General features: G+C 46.7%; 2 protein-coding genes across 4 annotated transcripts in view; one reads left to right on the forward strand and one right to left on the reverse strand.

The window, feature by feature from the left end:
- The window catches only part of LOC144598346 (dedicator of cytokinesis protein 2-like), an 894,447-nt gene that overhangs the window by 467,368 nt on the left and 405,513 nt on the right, over positions 1-21,566 (reverse strand). The window lies entirely within an intron of this gene.
- LOC144597110 (INSYN2B protein-like) overlaps positions 1-21,566 on the forward strand; it is a 139,186-nt gene that overhangs the window by 61,374 nt on the left and 56,246 nt on the right. For 2 of the 3 annotated variants that reach the window (XR_013547700.1, XM_078406096.1), the window contains exon 3: positions 2,259-2,333. Coding sequence is in view for 1 of the 3 variants with exons in the window: in XM_078406096.1 (XP_078262222.1) it covers positions 2,259-2,333 (75 nt within the window). In the remaining 2 variants the exon portion in view is untranslated. The remainder of the gene's footprint in view (positions 1-2,258; positions 2,334-21,566) is intronic. The other variant, XR_013547711.1, reaches the window with a different exon arrangement.

Consider the following 21,566-nt stretch of genomic DNA (forward strand, 5'->3'; position numbering starts at 1 on the left):
CCTCTGAGTAAAGAAGTTCCCCTCATGTTACCCCTAAACCTTTGTCCCTCAATTCTGAAGCTATGTCCCCTTGTTGGAATCTTCCCCACTCTCAAAGGGAAAAGCCTACCCACGTCAACTCTGTCCGTCCCTCTCATAATTTTAAAAACCTCTATCAAGTCCCCCCTCAACCTTCTACGCTCCAAAGAATAAAGACCCAACCTGTTCAACCTCTCTCTGTAGCCTAAGTGCTGAAACCCAGGCAACATTCTAGTAAATCTCCTCTGTACCCTCTCCATGTTCCTATATGCAGGCAGATAAGAGTTGGTCTTGGGGTCATGGAATAGGTAGGGCAGATGCACACTTTTACTCAGAGTAGGGGAATCAAGAACCAGGGGACACAGGTTTAAGGTGAGAGGGGAAAGATGTAACAGGAGCATAAGACGCAACTTTTCCACACAGAGGGTGATGGGTATACGGAACGAGCTGCTGGAGGAGGTAGTTGAGGCAGGTACTAACACAACATTTAAAAGACATTGGACAGGTACATGGATAGGAAAGGTTGAGAGAGATATATGGGTCAAAAGCAGATCAGTAGGACTAGTATAGACGGGGCATTTCGGACAGCATGAGCTAGTTGGGCCGAAGGGCCTGTTTCCTTACTGTACGACAATGATTCTGTTTGGCCCGTCGACCAGCGATCCTCACACACGTATGCTATCCGACGCACACTAGGAACTATTTCAGCCCCCATGGCCGATGTTCTCAGATCCCCGAGTTAGTCTTTAAGAGGATTTAGGTTCAGCCGTTGATAAAATGGGTTGGTGCTGATCCAGAATGCTCAGAACGCAAACCCATTAGGATGATGTGTCAGGATCGGATAAAGATAAATGGCTTCAAAACAGCTCGCTCTCTCTGATATTGAGGTTAATCCCCCTCGGTTGAAATGGCAAACAACAGGGCTGCTCACAATCCCAAAAGATGGGTACTTTGGGTCACATAAATCCAGCAAATACATTCCACAGTGGAATGGAAGTCATTGACGCAGGAAAAATGTTCCCAATGTTGGGGAATCCAGAACCAGGGGCCACAGTCTAAGAATAAAGGGGAGGCCATTTAAAACTGAGGTGAGAAGGAACTTTTTCACCCAGAGAGTTGTGAATTTGTGGAATTCTCTGCCACAGAAGGCAATGGAGGCCAATTCACTGGATGAATTTAAAAGGGAGTTAGATAGAGCTGTAGCGGAATCAAGGGATATGGGGAGAAGGCAGGCACGGGTTACTGATTGTGGACGATCAGCCATGATCACAATGAATGGCAGTGCTGGCTCGAAGGGCTGAATGGCCTCCTCCTGCACCTATTTTCTATGTTTCTATGTAAAAGGGGTGTTGGGTGTTTTTAGAGGTTACCTAAAATTGGACTAATTTAATGTTCATATCGTTGGTTTGCATGAACAGGATGAACAACTTCCATCGTGTCCGTTCCAAGGACGGCGTCCATTTTTCTTGTCCATAGTCAGTGCATAGAATCAACAAGCACTCTTGAACTCTCTTGAACATGCGCACAGTCTCTCTAAACCTGACCCAATGACCCAAACCTGAGAAGCACTGCCATTGTTCCTGTTTGCGTTTGTGCAGAATTTTCTGTACAGGTAGACAGTCGGAATCTATTTCTCAGGGGTTGAAATGTCAAAAACTAGAGGGCACAGCTTAAAGGGAGAGGGGCAAAGTCCAAAGGAGATGTGCAGTACATGGCAGGTTTCTTGTTTAAACAGAGGGTGGTGAGTGCTTGGAATGATGGCGGAGGCAGAAATGACAGTGGCGTTGAACAGTTTAATGCAGGAGAGGTTTGGGCCCAATGGGTCCACGAATAATGGACAATAGATAACAGACAATAGACAATAGGTGCAGGAGGAGGCCATTCGGCCCTTCAAGCCAGCACCGCCATTCAATGTGATCATGGCTGATCATTCTCAATCATTCTCAATCAGTACCCCGTTCCTGCCACCATTCAGATAGGTTTAAGGTGAGGGGGAAAATAATAGGAAGTAAAGGGGTAACTTTTTCACACAGAGTGGTGGGTGTATGGAATGAGCTGCCAGAGACGATAGTTGAGGCAGGTATGTTTAAGAAATATTTGGACAGGTACATGGATAGGACAAGTTTAGAGTGATATGGGCCAAACGCAAGCTATAAATAAACTGTATTTGTGCGTGAATGTGTGTGTTTGTATGTGAATTATCGTTGGATAAATGATTAATTGTGCGGTTTGCATTCCAGGAGACAATCTTACCACACTGGTCAGGACATTGTGAACTGTGGGACATGTCGGGACTGTGCCTGCATCATCTACAGGTAAAGACAGCTTTTGCCTGACACTCCAGGCTTTGCCGAGCAGCCAAGAACAATAGACAATAGGTGCAGGAGGAGGCCGTTCGGCCCTTCGAGCCAGCACCGCCATTCAATGTGATCATGTCTGATCATTCTCAATCAGTACCCGTTCCAGCCTTCTACCCATACCCCCTGACTCTGCTATCCTTAAGAGCTCTATCTAGCTGTCTCTTGAATGCATTCAGAGACTTGGCCTCCACTGCCTCCTGAGGCAGTGAATTCCACAGATTTACAACTCTCTGGCTGAAAAAGTTTTTCCTCATCTCCGTTCTAAATGGCCTACCCCTTATTCTTAAACTGTGGCCCCTGGTTCTGGACTCCCCCAACATTGGGAACATGTTTCCTGCCTCTAACGTGTCCAACCCCTTAATAATCTTATATGTTTCGATAAGATCCCCTCTCATCCTTCCAGTGTATACAAGCCTAGCCGCTTGAGTCTTTCTCTCTTCACAGAAAGGATAATGTTCCATTTAACCATGACAGCTCACAGCTGAATTCAGCTGCATGTGGCTCTGTTCATTAGAGATATTTCGCATGCTTACACGTTATTAAGCAGATATGGTCTCTGGGGAGACAACCAATTCTCATCCATTAGTTGGCATTAATATATGTGCTTCATTAGGCAAGGCCATTATCATCTGATGCTTGCTGATTGCCTAATAATCATTTGTAAATTATATAGTCACCAAGTTGACCAATGAAGTAAGCAGAACTAACAAGAGATTTTGGTAAAATATGCACCCTTGCATTAGGTTGGGGTGGGAGAGTGCAGTACAAATTTGTCCCAGTGGAGTTGTTAAACAGGCAGTAATCAGATCAGCCATCCACTTTGTGCTGTGCCTAACATTTAGCCTGACGTGTTTGCGATAGATGTGACTGCTGAGCCATGTGTGCTAATGAGCACCCCTCTATTACAGTGTTCCGTGGGTTCTGTGTCAGAGCTAGGGTCGCCAACTGTCCCGTATTAGCCGGGACATCCCGTGTATTGGGCTAAATTGGTTTGTCACGTACGGGACTGCCCTTGTCCCGTATTAGGCCCAGGGGGCGCTGTAGGCCCGGACACTGTAACCCCAGATCACTGTAGGCCCGGACACTGTAGGCCCGGGGGCCGCTGTTGGCCCCGGACACTGTAGGCCCGGAGGCCCGGGCGCCGCCTAACGGAGGTTGCGTAGCAACCCGCCTCCCGGCCCGGGCGGCTGCCGTTGATGGAGCAGGAGCACGTGGCCGCTGGCTGGGTGAGGTTACGTGGGCGGTGACGTCACCTTGTCCCTTATTTGGGAGTGAGATAGTTGGCAACCCTGTTGGTGACCCTCGCTCGGACTATCCTTGATTGGACCTTACTGGCTTTACCTTGCACTATCCCGTATTTTGGGCTAAATTGGTTTGTCCTATATGGGACCACCCTTGTCCTTTATTAGGCCCGGACGGCACGGTAGGCCTGGACACTGTATGCCCGGACATTGTAGGCCTGCACACTGTATGCCTGGACACTGCAGCCCAAGGACCGCTGTAGTCCCGGACAGTGTAGGCCCGGGTGCCGCCTAACGGAGGTTGCGTGGCAACCCGCCTCCCGGCCCGGGCGGCCGCCATTGGTGGAGCGGGAGCACGTGTCCGCTGGCTGGGTGAGGTCACCTTTTGTCCCTAATTTGGGAGTGAGGAAGGTGGTGATCCTAGTCAGAGCCCATTACAAACTGGTACTTCTGAGCCTTGGCAATGGAGGAGGCATTGGGTAGACAAAGACTACCCATGAGATGGAGATGGAAGGGCGTCAGATAAGGAGATTAGGACTGGCACAGTGGCGCAGCAGTAGAATTGCTGCCTTACATCGTCAGAGACCCGGGTTCGGTCCTGACTACGGGTGCTTGTCTGTACGGAGTTTGTACGTTCTCCCCGTGACCGCGTAGGTTTCCTCTAACACATCAAAGACATGCAGGTTTGTAGGTTAATTAGCTACTGTAAAAAATATAAATTGTCCCTACTGTGTGGGATCGTGCTATTGCACTATCACTGGTTGGTATCGCTGGTCGGTGCAAACCCGGTAGGCCGCAGGGCCTGTTTCCATGCTGTATCTCTCAGGGCTAAAGTAAACAGTATAAGCACAGGAACAGGCCCTTCAGCCCACAATGTCTGTGCCTAACATGATGCCAAGATAAACTAATCTCCTCTGCCTGCACGTCAAGAGTGTTTTATTGTCGTGTGTCCCAAACAGAACAATGAAATTCTTACTTGCAGCAGCACAACAGAATATGTAAACAGAGTAGGGAAAAAAAACCCTGCATATGCTGGTTTAAATCGAAAGTGGACACAAAGTGCTGGAGTAACTCAGCGGGTCAGGCAGCATCTCGGGGAGAAGGAATGGGTGACGTTTCGGGTCGAGACCCTTCTTCAGGCTGATGTCAGGGGAGGGGGGGGGGGGGGGCGGGACAGAGATAGGATGTAGTTGGAGGCAGGAAGACTAGTGGGAGAACTGGGAAGGGGGAGGGGAAAGAGAGGGACAGAGAAACTATCTGAAGTTAGAGAAGTCAATGTTCATACCGCTGGAGTGTAAACTGCCCAAACGAAATATGGGTCTCGACCCAAAAAGTCACCCATTCCTTCTCTCCTGAGATGCTGCCTGACCCGCTGAGTTACTCCAGCATTTTGGGTCTACCTTCGATTTGAACCAGCATCTGCAGTTATTTTCCTACACATCGTGACGTTTAACGTGGATCATTCTGCCAAAACTACTCGATCAGAAGCTAATCGGTTTATAGCATTTCCAGCCCACACCATTGAACTATTAACTCTGCAACTGAATCCAAACTGCGGTCGCCCAGAAAATATTTTTAAATTATAAAATGTATTCCCCACATACAAAGTTCACACAACAATGAAAACCTGCACTGAACTAACAGCTCAGATAGACACAAAGTGCTGGAGTATCTCAGCGGGTCAGGCAGCATCTCTGGAAAACATAGAAACATAGAAAATAGGTGCAGGAGGAGGCCATTTGGCCCTTCGAGCCAGCACCGCCATTCATTGTGATCATGGCTGATCATCCACAATCAGTAACCCGTGCCTGCCTTCTCTCCCCATACCCCCCGATTCCGCTAGCCCCTAGAGCTCTATTTAACTCTCTTTTAAATTCATGCAGTGATTGGCCTCCCCTGTGGCAGAGAATTCCACAAATTCATAGAAACATAGAAAATAGGTGCAGGAGGAGGCCATTCGGCTCTGCAAGCAAGCACCACGCCATTCACTGTGATCATTGCTGATCATCCACATCACAACTCTCTGGGTGAAAAAGTTCCTTCCCACCTCAGTGTGTGTGTGAATGTGTGTGTGTATGTGTGCGAGTGTGTGTGTATGTGTGCGAGTGTGTGTGTATGTGTGCGAGTGTGTGTATGTGTGCGAGTGTGTGTATATGTGCACATGTGTGTGTGTATGGGCGAGTGTGTGTGTGTATGTGTGCGAGTGTGTGTGAATGTGTGTGTATATGTGTGTGTATATGTGCGAGTTTGTGTGTATGTGTGCGAGTGTGTATGTGTGCGAGTGTGTGCGTATGCATGTATGTGTGCGAGTGTGTGTGTGTATGTGTGCGAGTGTGTGTGTATGTGTGCGAGTGTGTGTGTATGTGTGTGTGTGTATGGGTGCGAGTGTGTGTGTATGTTTGCGAGTGTGTGTGTATGTGTGTGTGTATGGGTGCGAGTGTGTGTGTATGTGTGCGAGTGTGTGTGTGTATGTGTGCAAGTGTGTGCGTGTGCATGTATGTGTGTGTGTGTGTGTGTATGTGTGCGAGTGTGTGTGTATGTGTGCGAGTGTGTGCGTGTGCATGTATGTGTGCGAGTGTGTGTGTGTATGTGTGCGAGTGTGTGTGTATGTGTGTGTGTATGTGTGCGAGTGTGTGTGTATGTGTGCGAGTGTGTGTGTATGTGTGTGTGTATGTGTGCGAATGTGTGTGTATGTGTGCGAGTGTGTGTGTGTATGTGTGCGAGTGTGTGTATGTGCACATGTGTGTGTGTATGGGCGAATGTGTGTGTATGTGCACGAGTGTGCGTGTGTATGTGTGTGAGTGTGGATGTGTGAGGGAGCGTGTGTACCAGCGAGTGCATATGTGTGCGGGTTAATGTGTGTATGTGCGCAAGTGTGTTTGTGTGTATGTGTGCGAGTGTGTGTGTGGGTGAGTGTATGTGTGAGAGAGTGTGAGTTCATCTTGTACTAGAAAGTAATGAGTTCAGCTGGTCCGATATCTATTTCATCTAACTGCCTGGCAGAAATGCTCAGTCAGCTGCCTCATGATGCAGCAATGTTTCATTCAAGCACATTCAAGCACATTGAGAGAGTTCCACTGAGTTAACTTTCATATTGATACACTCTCTCATCAGGTAAAGTACAAATGCATAGCATAGAAACCACTGGTTTGTCCGACATCGAAAACATCGCAACCAACTCAATCAGTCAGCGGTTAGCATCGCAGATAACTATCTCCCATGGAGAAGTGCAGGCATGATCTCGTAGACCAGGCAATAGATATCGGCACAACAGAATCATCCCACCACAACCAGAGAGCAGTGCTGAACTACTATCTACCTCTTAGATGACCCTCGGACTATTCTTGATCGGACTTTGCTGGCTTTACCTTGCACTAAACCTTATTCCCTTATCATGTATCTATACACTGTAAATGGATCCATTGCAATCAAGGATTTCTGCTGACTGGTTTAGCACGCAACAAAAGCGTTTCACTGTAACGTGACAATAAACTAAACTGAAACTGAAATATATAAATGGGTAGAAAGGAACTGCAGGTGTGGGTTTACACCGAAGAGCGACACAAGTGTCTTTGAAATGTTGTTATAATACCTGCCTCAACTATCTCCTCTGGCAACTCATTCAATATACCCACCACCCTCTGTGTGAAAAGGTTATAGAAACATAGAAAATGGGTGCAGAAGGAGACCATTGGCCCTTCGGGCCAGCACCGCCATTCATTGTAATCATGGCCTTCTTCGCATATCCCTTGATTCCGCTAGTCCCTCGAGCTCTATCTAACTCTCTTTAACTCTCTTTTAGACTGTGTGGCCCCTGGTTCTGGACTTCCCCAACACTGGGAATATTTTTCCTGCATCTAGCTTGTCCAGTCCTTTTATAATTTTATCTGTTTCTATAAGATCCTTTATGCTTTTTCAACATGATTTTTACAAACCTCTATAAGGTTATCCCGCTCACTTTCTTCGCTATGGAGACAGAAGCCCTTTCAAATCCAGTTCCTCCTTGTAATGCAAGCCCTCCAATCCTGGCAACATGCCACAAAGTTATTTTGTAAATAGTTCCCACGAATTAATAATTCACATTATTGAGCTGAAAAGAGTGCAGGGAAGATTTAGAAGAATGTTGTCAGGACTCGAGGGCCTGAGCTGTGGGGAGAAGTTGTTGGGAAGGGAGAGGTGAAAACGACTTTACTCCTTGGAGCACTGGAGGCTGAATGATCTTATATAGGTGCATAAAATCATATAAAAATAGAAAACAGGTGCAGGAAGAGGCCTTCGATCCAGCACCGCCATTCATTGTGATCATGGCTGATCGTCCACAATCAGTAACCCGTGCCTGCCTTCTCCCCATATCCCTTGATTCCGCTAGCCCCTAGAGCTCTATCTATCTAACTCATGATAGGATGGATCCACAGGGTCGTTTGCCCAGAGTAGGGCAATCAAGAACCAATGACATAGGTTTCAGGTAAGAAGGGGACGATTGAATAGGAACCTGAGAGGCAACTTTTTCACACTGAGGGTGGTGATAAATGGAACAAGTTGACACAGGGACTATAACAGCATTTAAAGGGTCCTTGGGCAGGTACATGGATAGGACAGGTTTGGAGGGATATGGACCAAACACAGGCAGGTAGAGGGTAGTGTAGCTGGGGCACGTTGGTCGGCGTGGGCAAGTTGGGTTCTGGGGGGCATCTATTCCACCCTCCTCTCCGTTTCAGCCACAGAATACCCTGTCATTTTCCACCCTGGAGCACCAGACCAAGAGAGGCTGCAGAGGGACTCTGGCATCTCACCGTGCAGAGTCGATGAATAGCAAGGCATCTGCCTGTCATTAATCTCAACCTTCATCACTCCCTTGTCTGCACTTTTTCCCAGGATGCTCCTCAGCGCTCTCTGTTCCACAAGAGCCGAGCTGTAAGCAAATAGCTGAATAATTAACCAGCAATTAATCACAGCCACCCATGCTCGCTTCCTTCTTTCCTCCTTCCCTCCTATTTTCCTTCCTCTCTTTCTCTTTTTCTTTCTTTTTTCCTTCTTCCCCTTTTTCCCCTTCCTTCTCCTTTCCTTCCCTCCATTCTTTCTTTCCATCTCTTCTTCCTTTTTTCCTTTCTTTCCTTCCTTTTTACCTTCCTTCCTTTCCATTTTCCTTCCCTGTTTTTTCCTCCCTTCCTTCCTTCCTTCCTCCCTCCCTCCCTCCCTCCCTCCCTCCCTCCCTCCCTCCCTCCCTCCCTCCCTCCCTCCCTCCCTTCCTTCCTTCCTTCCTTCCTTCCTTCCTTCCTTCCTTCCTTCCTTCCTTCCTTCCTTCCTTCCTCCCTCCCTCCCTCCCTCCCTCCCTCCCTTTCTTTCTTTCTTTCTTTCTCTCTCTCTCTCTCTCTCTCTCTCTCTCTCTCTCTCTCTCTCTCTCTCTCTCTCTCTCTCTCTCTCTCTCTCCCTCTCTCTCTCTCTCTCCCTCCTTCCTTCCTTCCTTCCTTCCTTCCTTCCTTCCTTCCTTCCTTCCAATGGAATGTTGGCCTGCCAATGGAATGTTGGCCTTCGTAACAAGAGGAGTTGAGTATAGGAGCAAAGAGGTCCTTCTACAGTTGTACCGGGCCCTGGTGAGACCGCACCTGGAGTACTGTGTGCAGTTTTGGTCTCCAAATTTGAGGAAGGATATTCTTGCTATGGAGGGCGTGCAGCGTAGGTTCACTAGGTTAATTCCCGGAATGGCGGGGCTGTCGTATGTTGAAAGGCTGGAGCGATTGGGCTTGTATACACTGGAATTTAGAAGGATGAGGGGGGATCTTATTGAAACATATAAGATAATTAGGGGATTGGACACATTAGAGGCAGATAACATGTTCCCAATGTTGGGGGAGTCCAGAACAAGGGGCCACAGTTTAAGAATAAGGGGTAGGCCATTTAGAACGGAGATGAGGAAGAACTTTTTCAGTCAGAGGGTGGTGAAGGTGTGGAATTCTCTGCCTCAGAAGGCAGTGGAGGCCAGTTCGTTGGATGCTTTCAAGAGAGAGCTGGATAGAGCTCTTAAGGATAGCGGAGTGAGGGGGTATGGGGAGAAGGCAGGAACGGGGTACTGATTGAGAGTGATCAGCCATGATCGCATTGAATGGTGGTGCTGGCTCGAAGGGCTGAATGGCCTCCTCCTGCACCTATTGTCTATTGTCCTTCCTTCCTTCCTTCCATCCTTCCTTCCTTCCTTCCTTCCTTCCTTCCTTCCTTCCTTCCTTCCTTCCTTCCTTCCTCCCTCCCTCCCTCCCTCCCTCCTTTCCTTCCTTCCTTCCTTCCTTCCTTCCTTCCTTCCTTCCTTCCTTCCTTCCTTCCTTCCTTCCTTCCTTCCTTCCTTCCTTCCTTCCTTCCTTCCTTCCTTCCTTCCTTCCTTCCTTCCTTCCTTCCTTCCTTCCTTCCTTCCTTCCTTCCTTCCTTCCTTCCTTCCTTCCTTCCTTCCTTCCTTCCTTCCTTCCTTCCTTCCTTCCTTCCTTCCTTCCTTCCTTCCTTCCTTCCTTCCTTCCTTCCTTCCTTCCTTCCTTCCTTCCTTCCTTCCTTCCTTCCTTCCTTCCTTCCTTCCTTCCTTCCTTCCTTCCTTCCTTCCTTCCTTCCTTCCTTCCTTCCTTCCTTCCTTCCTTCCTTCCTTCCTTCCTTCCTTCCTTCCTTCCTTCCTTCCTTCCTTCCTTCCTTCCTTCCTTCCTTCCTTCCTTCCTTTCTTACTTTCTTCCTTTTTGCCTTCCTTGTTTCTTTTCTCTCTCTCTCTCTCTCTCTCTCTTTCCTTCCTTCCTTCCTTCCTTCCTTCCTTCCTTCCTTCCTTCCTTCCTTCCTTCCTTCCTTCCTTCCTTTTTAACACTTTCACTGCTTGCTGCTATTTGCGTTTCTTGCTCCCTGGCCTGGGTGAAAATGTGGTAGAAGATTGTTTGGAGTGTTGTTCAGTCACAAGTGGATGTGGCTTGAGGGCTCGATGGCCTGAGCTCCAGGGAGAGGTTGGACAGGCTACGACCTTATTCCTCGGAGCACAGGAGACTGAGGGGTGATCTTATTGAAACGTATAAAATCATACAGGGAATAGATAGAGTGAATGCCCAGTGTCTTGTACCCAGGGTTGGGGATTCAAGACCCAGAGGACATAGGTTTAAGGTGAGAGGAACCTGAAGCAACCTCTTCACACAGAGGGTGGTGGGTGTGTGGAATGAGCTGCCAGAGGAGGTAGTTGAGGCAGGTATTATAACAACATTTAAAAGCCATGTGCAGGCACATGAAAAGGAAAGAGATGTGGACCAAATGCGGACAAATGGGATTAGCCTGGATGGGGTATCTAGGTTGGCATGGTCAAATTGGGCCGAAGGGCCTGTTTCCGTGCTGTAGTCCAGAACTTGCCAGGTTTTGTCCCACGCCCACCTCTCTTCCAGCTTTCTCCCGCTCCCCCCTCGTTACTGCAGTCAGGCTGCAGAAGGATCCTGACCTAAAACAAGGCCTATCTTTTCCCTCCAAAGATGCTGCCTGACCCGTTGAGCTACTCCAGCAGGTTGTGTTTGAGGCAAGGATCCAGCACCTACAGTTCCTTGTGTCTGCCTCATTTCACGTTGACTGAGGTAGAGTTGAATCTGCCAGGGTTCACTGGGTCCGTCATCCAACTAATCAACCTCTGTTTGTCATTCCTCCTGATCTTCACTGCTTAGTATTACCTGCAAAGTTTGACATTGCTCCTCCTGGCTGGGTGCCCAAGTCATTGTTATACACAATATTAAAGCAGGGAGAATCAATGATTTTTTTTTTGTTAAATGGTTGATGCTCTTGTCACAATGACATTACTTGATGGTTCTCTGCCTGGCCCTGCCAAGTCATGTTAATGCACACTGTATATCTTCTTTGATTCAGAAGTGTGGAACACCATTGTCTTTCCAGCTTGCTAACCTTTCTTTGATTTGCCTTAGAACTAGGGTTGCCAACTTCTTCACTCGCAAATACGGGACAAGGTGACGTCAACGCCCTGCGCCCCACGTGACCTCACCCAGCCAGCGGCCACGTGCTCCCGCCCCGCCATTGGCGGCCGCCCGGGCCAGGAGGCGGGTTGCTATGCAACCTCCGTTAGGCGGGGCCCGGGCCTACACTGTCCGGGACTACAGCTGCCCCCGGGGGCTAGAGTGTCCGGGCCTACAGTGTCCAGGCATACAGTGTCCGGGCCTACAATGTTCGGACCTACAGTGTCCGGGCCTACAGTGTCCGGGCCTACAGTGTCCGGACCTACAGTGTCCGGGCCTACAGTGTCCGGGCCTACAGTGTCCGGGCCTACAGTGTCCGGGCCTACAATGTCCGGGCCTACAGTGTACGGGCCTACAGTGTCCGGGCCTACAGTGTCCAGGCCTACAATGTCTGGGCCTACAGTGTACGGGCCTACAGTGTCCGGGCCTACAGTGTCCGGGCCTACAGCGCCATCTGGGCCTAATACGGGACAAGGGCGGTTCCGTATGGGACAAATCAATTTAGCCCAAAATACGGGATGTCTCGGCTAATACGGGACAGTTGGCAACCCTACTTAGAACATAGAACAGTACATGTGTAGGAAGGAACTGCAGTTGCTGGCTTACACCGAAGATAGATGCAAAATGCTGGAGTAACTCAGCAGGACAGGCAGCATCTCTAGAGAGAAGGAATGGGTGACGCTTTGGGTCGAGACCCTTCTTCAGGCTGAGAGTCAGGGGCAGAGAGAGTCCAGAGATATAGGTGAGAAAACAGCAGATCAAATCATATGAGAGAACGAAATGTCGAATGGTTCACTGTTAGCGGAGGGGAAGGTGAGGATGCAGCATATAATCAGTGATATTCATACCGCTGGGTTGTAAGCTGACCAAGCGAAATAGCCTAGGCCTACGTGATCTCCAGATTGCTAAATACTTTAGCTCCCCCTCCTACACTCACACTGACCTTTCTGTTCTGGGCCTCCTCCTCCTCCACTGTCAAGAGTGAAGCCCCCAAATCAAATTGGAGGAACAGCACCTCATGCATTGCGTGAGCAGCTTACAACAGCACACCACATGAACGCACCCTTTGGCGCACAATATCTGTGCCAAATACGCTGCCAAGTTAAACTGGTCTCATCTGCCTGCATCTGATCCATAATCCCTCTATTCCCAGCATTCAAGGACAGTTTATTCCCAGCTGTTATCAGGCAACTGAACCATCCTACCACAACCAGAGAGCAGTCCATCTACCTCATTGGAGCCCCTCGGACTATCTTTGATCGGACTTTACTGGCCTTTTCTTGCACGAAACGTTATTCACATTCATAGAAACATAGAAAATAGGTGCAAGGAGGAGGCCATTTGGGCCTTCGAGCCAGCACCGCAATTCACTGTGATCATGGCTGAACTTCCACAATCAGTAACCCGTGCCTGCCTTCTCCCCCGATCCCCTGATTCTGCTAGCCCCTAGAGCTCTTTTAAATTCATCCAGTGATTTGGCCTCCACTGCCTTCTGTGGCAGAGAATTCCACAAATTCACAACTCTCTGGGTGAAAATGTTTTTCCTCACCTCAGTTTTAAATGGCCTCCCCTTTATTCTTAGACTGTGGCCCCTGGTTCAGGACTCCCCCAACATTGGGAACATTTTTCCTGCATCTAGCTTGTCCAGTCTTTTTTATAATTTTATATGTTTCTATAAGAAACCTTCTATGATATAATTTTATATGTTTCTATAAGAAACATTCGTCCCTTCATCATGTATCTGTACACTGTGGACGGCTCGATTGCAACCACACGTATTGTCTTTCCTCTGACTGGTTAGCACGCAACAAAAGGTTTTCACAGTACCTCAGTACACGTGACAATGCACTAAACTCAAATCATCTGGGGAGTGAATGAACAGACGACATTTCAGGTCAACACACTACTTCAGGGTAATCGTATTAAAAAATGTAGATGAATAATGTGGAAGCTTAGATCATTGGCTTGTGCCCGGGACTTCAAATACCATTGCAGCAGATGGAGAGTTTACATTCACGTAATGGAATAAATCTGGAATAAAAAGCTCATAACGATGATTATAAAACTATTGGATTATCATGTGGTGCGTAACCAAGAAAAGGACTCTGTTTCTCTTACTGAGCCTGCCCGATCCACAGGAGCACAGTTAACCCTAAGACAATAGACAATAGACAATAGACAAAGGTGCAGGAGGAGGCCATTCGGCCCTTCGAGCCAGCACTACCATTCAATGTGATCATGGCTGATCATTCTCAATCAGTACCCCGTTCCTGCCTTCTCCCCATACCCCCTGACTCCGCTATCCTTAAGAGCTCTATCGAGCTCTCTCTTGAATGCATTCAGAGAATTGGCCTCCACTGCCTTCTGAGGCAGAGAATGCCACAGATTTACAACTCTCTGACAGAGAGACCACCCTGTTGTCTGCTTAATGACCTCCCAAATCACCCTGCACCCATCAAGAATCTAGAGGATTTTATTGTCATTTATCCTGAAACGGAACAATGAAATTCTTACTTGCAATAGATGCATAGAAACATAGAAACGTAGGTGCCGTAAGTGAAAAACGTAACATAACAAACATCATAACAAACAACAAAAAGTTTATATATATATGTGTATGTGTGTGTGTATATGTGTACACACACATAAATAGTACAAATATTTATATATGTAGACAATAGACAATAGGTGCAATAGTAGGCCTTTTGGCCCTTCGAGCCAGCATCAATACCCCATTCCTGCCTTCTCTCCATATCCCTTGATTCCGCTATCGTCAAGAGCTCTATCTAACTCTCTCTTGAAAGCATCCAGGGAATTGGCCTCCACTGCCTTCTGAAGCAGAGAGTTCCACAGGTTCACAACTCTCTGAGTGAAAAAGTTTTTCATCATCTCCGTTCTAAATGGCCGACCCCCTTATTCTTAAACTGTGGCCCCGGTTCAGGATCTGTACATATGTGCATATGTACATATAAAAAATGTGTGTGTATATATATATGTATATATATATATATGTGCGTGTGTGTGTATGTATATGTATAAATGTCTGTCTATGTATATGTGTGTATATGTTTATGTGTATATGGATATATATGTGTGAATATGCATGTATGTGTGAGTGTATGCATATGTGTGTGTATAAGTTTGTGCATATATGTATATATACATGTGTGAATATGCATGTATGAGCGAGTATATGCATGTGTGTGTGTGTATATATAAAAGCATGTTAACTGATTGAGAAGCCCCTCTGACAAGACTGTCATGGGATTTAGCTTCTATCAGGTGCACGTGGGGCGGAAGTTTCCACCAGTGGGGGAGTCTAGGACCTGAGGGCACAGACACAGAATAAAGGGACGTAACTTTAGAAAGATGAGGAGGATTTTCTTTAGCCAGAGGATGGTGAATCTGTGGAATTCGTTGCCATAGACGGCGGTGGAGGCCAAGTCAAAGCGGAGATTGAAAGGTTCTTGACTCGAAAGGGCTCTTGACCGTCAAAGGAGACAGCGAGAACAGGCAGGAGAATGGGGTTGAGAGGGAAAGGTAGACCTGCCACGGTCGAATGGCAGAGCAGACTCGATGGGCCGAACGGCTAAAATTCTGCCGCCACGTTTCATGATCTTAAACTTTTAAGTAGAAAGTGCCGATCCCCTCAGTGTAAATTTGATCTTATCTAGTTTGAGAAAGAACATTACGTCCTCCAGCCATTTTATTCAAAATGGGAAGCTTTTTTGTCATATATATTATTATTATTATTATTATTATTATTATTATTATTAAAATTTATTAAGCAGACTCATGGTCCATTAGAATACACATACAGTACACAGTATATACATATAAAATTAAATTAAATTAGAAAAGGCAACAATACCAATGTTTCCACATAGGTGACAGGTATTTCACGGCACTGAAACCAGGATTTACCAGCAGCACAATGATGGAATTCTGAGAACCATTCAATCGGCATATAAATTTAACCATGAGATTCCTCAACAGGGCATGAAACGTATTGACTCCTGCACTACAAAACAGTTCACTTGCACTGCACCACCTTGGCTTTCTAAGCAATATGCGCATGCAGTCATTATAGGCAACCTTAAGTTTATGGATGCTTGACTTATTAAACTTTATCCACAAAGGAGCAGTGTAAAGAGGAGTACAGTACGCTCTAAACAGGTTTATCTTGACATTTCCTGAGCACCAGTGGAATTTCCTAACCAACATGTTAGCTTGTGCATACAACATGCGGCGCTGTCTATACATGTCCTCATCGTCAGACATTTGATCTGTGATGACATGTCCCATACTTTGAGAGTCTAAAAGAATGTTGAAAGACTGGAGCGACTAGGCCTGTATGCACTGGAATTTAGAAGGATGAGGGGATCTTATCGAAACGTGTAAGATTATTAAGGGGTTGAACACATTAGAGGCAGGAAACATGTTCCCAATGTTGGGGGAGTCCAGAACAAGGGGCCACAGTTTAAGAATAAGGGGTGGGCCATTTAGAATGGAGATGAGAAAAAACTTTTTCAGTCAGAGAGTTGTGAATCTGTGGAATTCACTGCCTCAGAAGGCAGTGGAGATCAATTCTCTGAATGCATTCAAGAGAGAGCTAGATAGAGCTCTTAAGGACAGCGGAGTCAGGGGGTATGGGGAGAAGGCAGGAACGGGGTACTGATTAAGAATGATCAGCCATGATCACACTGAATGGCGGTGCTGGCTCGAAGGGCTGAATGGCCTACTCCTGTACATATTGTCTATTGCCTCGAGTCGTTTGGCACCTGTACTCGTTGGCATCTTTCAACCACCAAAGCTCAGTCCCCTTATCAAATCACATGTGCCTCTTAATGAATGAATGAATGAATGAATGAATGAATGAATGAATGAATATGTTTATTGGCTCAGTTTATGGGCCAAGTATGTACACATACAAGGATTGTGCCTTGGTGCTCCGCTTGCAAGTAACAACATGAACATACAGTAAACAATTAAGAATAAAGCATAAAACATTAAAACATTAAGAATACAACGTTACAGTTTAAACATGTGCGTGTTTAGTCTAGTATAGTTTTAGTTTCAGAGATAGAGCGGGAAACAGGCCCTTCGGCCCACCGAGTCCGTGCCAACCAGCGATCCCCGCACACTAACACTATCCTACACACATTAGGGACAATTTTTACTGAAGCAAATTAACCTACAAACCAGCACGTCTTTGGCGTGTGGGAGGAAACCAGAGCACCCGGAGAAAACCCACATGGTTACGGTTGAGAACGCACATACTCAGTACAGACTGCACCCGTAGTCAGGATCGACCCCAGTTCTCTGGCACTGTTTGGTTGACTATTGTCACATGTACCGAGGTACAGTGAGAAGCTTTTGTTTGAGTGCTATCCAGTCATAGAAAAGACAGTACATGAATACAATCCGTCTAGAGAACACAGATAAAGGATGAAAGGTATAACATTTAGTGCAACGATATAAAATTGAAGACTGATAAAGTCCATTTAAAGAAAGTTTAAAGGTCTCCAATCGGGTAGATGGGAGGTTCGGACCACACTCGAGCTGAACTGTTTATGTATGTGCTGTTATGTTTGTGTGCCATTGTATGTTCGTTCTTAGTACCTGAACTGATGTACAGCACTTTGGTCAACGTGGGTTGTTTTTAAATGTGCTATACAAATAAAATTGACTTGACTTGATGAGAGGACGGTTCAGGTGCCTGGCAAACTGTCCCTGAATCTGGAGGTGTGCGCTTTCAAACTTCTGTACTTCTTACCTGATGGGAGAGGGGAGAAGAGGGAGTGACCGGGGTGAGACGGGTCCTTGATTATTTTCCGGACAATGCCGAGGTAACGTGGGGTGTCAATGTGAAGGGAGGTTGGTTTGTGTGACGGTCTGGGCTGCGTCCACAATTCTCTGCATTTTCTTGCGGTCTTGGATGGAGCTGTGTCTTGCCAAACCAGGCTGTGGTGCTTCGCAATAAGATGCTGTCTGCAGAATTTGCAGAGGGTGTTTGGGGACACGCCAAACTTCCTACGCCCTCAGTTCAGTTCAGTTTATTGACACGTGTACCGCGCTACAGGGAAAAGCTTATGTGGCGTGCTAACCAGTCAGCGGAAAGACAACACATGATCAAAACCTAACCATTTACAGTGTACAGACACATGATAAGGGACCAAAGTTTAGTACAAGGTAAAGCCAGCAAAGTCCGATCAAGGATAGTCCGAGGGTCACCAAGGAGGTAGAGAGTAGCTCTCTTCAGTTGTGGTGGGATGGTCAGTTGCCTGATAACAGCCGGTAAGAAACTGCCACGACGGCACGGTGGCGCAGCGGTAGAGTTGCTGCCTTACAGCGAATGCAGCGCCGGAGACTCAGGTTCGATCCTGACTACGGGCGGCGTCTGTACGGAGTTTGTACGTTCTCCCCGTGACCTGCGTGGGTTTTCTCCGAGGTCTTCGGTTTCCTCCCACACTCCAAAGACGTACAGGTATGTAGGTTAATTGGCTTGGTAAATGTAAAAATTGTCCCTAGTGGGTGTAGGATAGTGTTAGTGTGCGGGGATCGCTGGGCGGCGCGGACCCGGTGGGCCGAAGGGCCTGTTTCTGCGCTGTATCTCTAAATCTAAAAAAAAAATCTAAATCTAAACTGTCCCTGAATCTGGAGGTGTGCGTTTTCACACTTCTGTACCTTTTGCCCGATGGGAGTGGGGAGAAGAGGGAGTGGCCGGGGTGTGATTCCTCCGTGATTGTGTTGCTGTGCAGTAGAGGCCTTGGTGTGCTTTCCTGGCATGGCTTCGATGTGACTGGTCCAGGACAAATTGCTGGTGATATTTATTGTGACAGAGCATTTAGCAGAGACCATCGCTTGATCACCGCGGGAGAACAGATAATCAGCAAATACTTTTGCATCCCTCAGCTATTAGAGTAACAGAGCCATGCAGCAAGGAAACAGGCCCTTCAGCCCAACTCGTCCATGCTGACCCAAGACACGCCATCTGAGCCAGCCCCATTTGCCCGCATTTTGTCCAATTCCCTCTAAACCTTTCCTATCCATACACCTGTCCAAGTGTCTTTTAAATGCTTTGACAGTGCCTGCCTCAACGACCTCATCTGGCAGCCCGTTAGCCATATACATTTAAGAAACATTTAGACAGGATAGGATAGGTTTAGAGGTGTACAAGATCATGAGCGGAATGGACCGGGTACATGCACAGAGTCTCTTGCGGAGAGTAGGGAAATGGAGAACCAGAGGACATAACCTTTAGATGAGGGTGGAGAGGTTTAATAGGTAACCTGAGGGGTAACCTTTTCACACAAAGGGCGGTGGGTGAATGGAACGAGCTGCCAGAGGAGGTAGTTGAGGCAGGTACTATTGTAACGTTTAAGAAACATTTAGGCAGGTACTTGGATAGGACAGGAGGAGAGAGATACGGGCCAAACACAGGCAGGTGGGACTAGTGTAGATGGGACTTGTTGGCCGGTGTGGGCAAGTTGGGTTGATGGGCCTGTTTGCACACTGTATCACTCTATACCAGAACAGATGCCAAGATGGGCACGGTGCAAGGTGAATCCTCGCGTGCTGGTCCCAGAAGAGGATCTGCTGTCATCCATTACTATCGTTCTATTCTTTTAAATCTTTACTTCAGCAGTAGCGATTCTTACTCTAAAAATGATCTCTCCAATCTTACTAAATGTTGTGCCTTTTATCCTTTCACTTTGCACTGTGCTTGATTGTATTCATGTACAGTCTTTTTCTCGACTGGACAGCATGCAAGCAAATGCTTTTCACTGTACCTCAGACTGTACTGGCTGTACCTTCCACTAAACGTTATCGCCCTTATCGTGTATCTGTACACTGTGAATGGCTTGATAGCAGTCAAGTCAAGTCAAGTCAATTTTATATGTATAGCACATTTAAACACAACCCACGTTGACCAAAGTGCTGTGCATCAGTAACCATGTACTGCCTTTCCGCTGACTGGTTAGCACGCAACAAAACTTTTCATACTACCTTAGACTTTACTGGCTTTGGCTTCCACTAAATGTTATTCCCTTTATCATTTACAACTGAGGTGAGAAGAAACTTTTTCACCCAGAGAATTGTGAATTTGTGGAATTCTCTGCCACAGAGGGCAGTGGAGGCCAATTCACTGGATGAATTTAAAAGAGGGTTAGATAGAGCTCCAGGGGCTAGTGGAATCAAGGGATATGGGGAGAAGGCAGGCACGGGTTACTAATTGTGGATGATCAGCCATGATCACAATGAATGGCGGTGCTGGCTCGAAGGGCCAAATGGCCTCCTCCTGCACCTATTTTCTATGTTTCTATGTATCTGTGCACTGTAAATAGATCAATTGTAATCATGTATTGTCTTTCCACTGACTAAATAGCACGCAACAAAAGCTTTTCACTGTACACGTGACAAGAAACTAAACTGAAACTGAAACGTGATAATAATAATCTAAACTAATCTAAATAGTTTAGACTTGTATATAGTTTACATATTACAGAATAGATTACATGTACACATATGTTTACATCTAATAGTTTAGATACCCACTTATCTTTTCCATCTCACCGTAAACCTATGCCCTTTGATTCTTGATTCCCCTTGGCTGGGTAAAAGACTCTGTGTATTCACCCTATCTATTCCCCTCTTGATTTTACACACATCTCTCTCCCTTTAATGAATTTAAAAGAGAGTTAGATTGAGCTCTAGGGGCTAGCGGAATCAAGGGACATGGGGAGAAGGCAGGCACGGGTTATTGATTGTGCATGATCACAATGAATGGCGATGCTGGCTCGAAGGGCCAAATGGCCTCCTCCAGCACCTCTTTTCTGATTTTCTATGTTTCTGTGTTTTCCCTCACTGACATGGAGTGGAATTCTACTCCCTGTAAAAATGAAAGAGAAGCTTCTTTCTGAAGAATGGTCTCGAGCCGAAACGTAACCCGCTCCTTCCCTCCAGAGATGCTGCCTGTCCCACTGAGTTACCCCGGCATTTTGTATCTACCTTCAAAGAAATGCTTCTCTCCTTTGGTTTCTGATCACTGAACAAAGGTCAGCACCATTTGCATTATTCAATGTTGAAAGGCAGCTCTTGACTGGATCTGTGAGTAATTGTCTGACTGCCGGGGTATGAAGGTGGTTTACCAGGGGTGGAGGAGTTTCAAGTCAAATGTTTTTCCTGCATCTAGTTTGTCCAGTCCTTTTATAATTTACGTATAGGCAGGCAGTGGCGAGTGGAGTGCCGCAAGGCTCGGTGCTGGGGCCTCAACTATTTACAATATATATTAATGATTTGGATGATGGAATTAGAAGTAAATAAATTAAACCATATTAAATATATTAAAATATATTAATGATTTGGATGATGGAATTAGAAGTAACACTAGCAAGTTTGCGGATGACACAAAGCTGGGTGACAGTGTGAACTGCAAAGAGGATGTTAGGAGGTTGCAGGGTGACCTGGACAGGTTGAGTGAGTGGGCAGATGCGTGGCAGATGCAGTATAATGAAGATAAATGTGAGGTTATCCACTTTGGCGGCAAGAACAAGGGGGCAGATTATTATCTTAATAGTGTCAGATTAAGCAAAGGGGAAGTACAACAAGACCTGGGTGTCCTTGTACACCAGTCACTGAAAGTAAGCGTGCAGGTACAGCAGGCAGTGAAGAAAACTAATGGCATGTTGACCTTTTTAACGAGAGGATTTGAGTACAGGAGCAAAGAGGTCCTTCTGCAGTTGTACGGGGCCCTGGTGAGACCTGGATCATTGCATGCAGTTTTGGTCTCCTAATTTGAGGAAGGATGTCCTTGCTATTGAAACAGTGTAGCTTAGGTTCACGAGGTTAATCCCTGGGATGGCGCGACTGACATATGAGGAAAGATTGGAAAGACTTGAGTTTAGAAGGATGAGAGGGGATCTTATAGAGACATATAAAATTATAAAAGGACTGGACAAGCTAGATGCAGGAAAAAT

Source organism: Rhinoraja longicauda, chromosome 1 (assembly GCF_053455715.1).
Source record: "Rhinoraja longicauda isolate Sanriku21f chromosome 1, sRhiLon1.1, whole genome shotgun sequence".
NCBI classification, from domain to species: domain Eukaryota; kingdom Metazoa; phylum Chordata; class Chondrichthyes; order Rajiformes; family Arhynchobatidae; genus Rhinoraja; species Rhinoraja longicauda.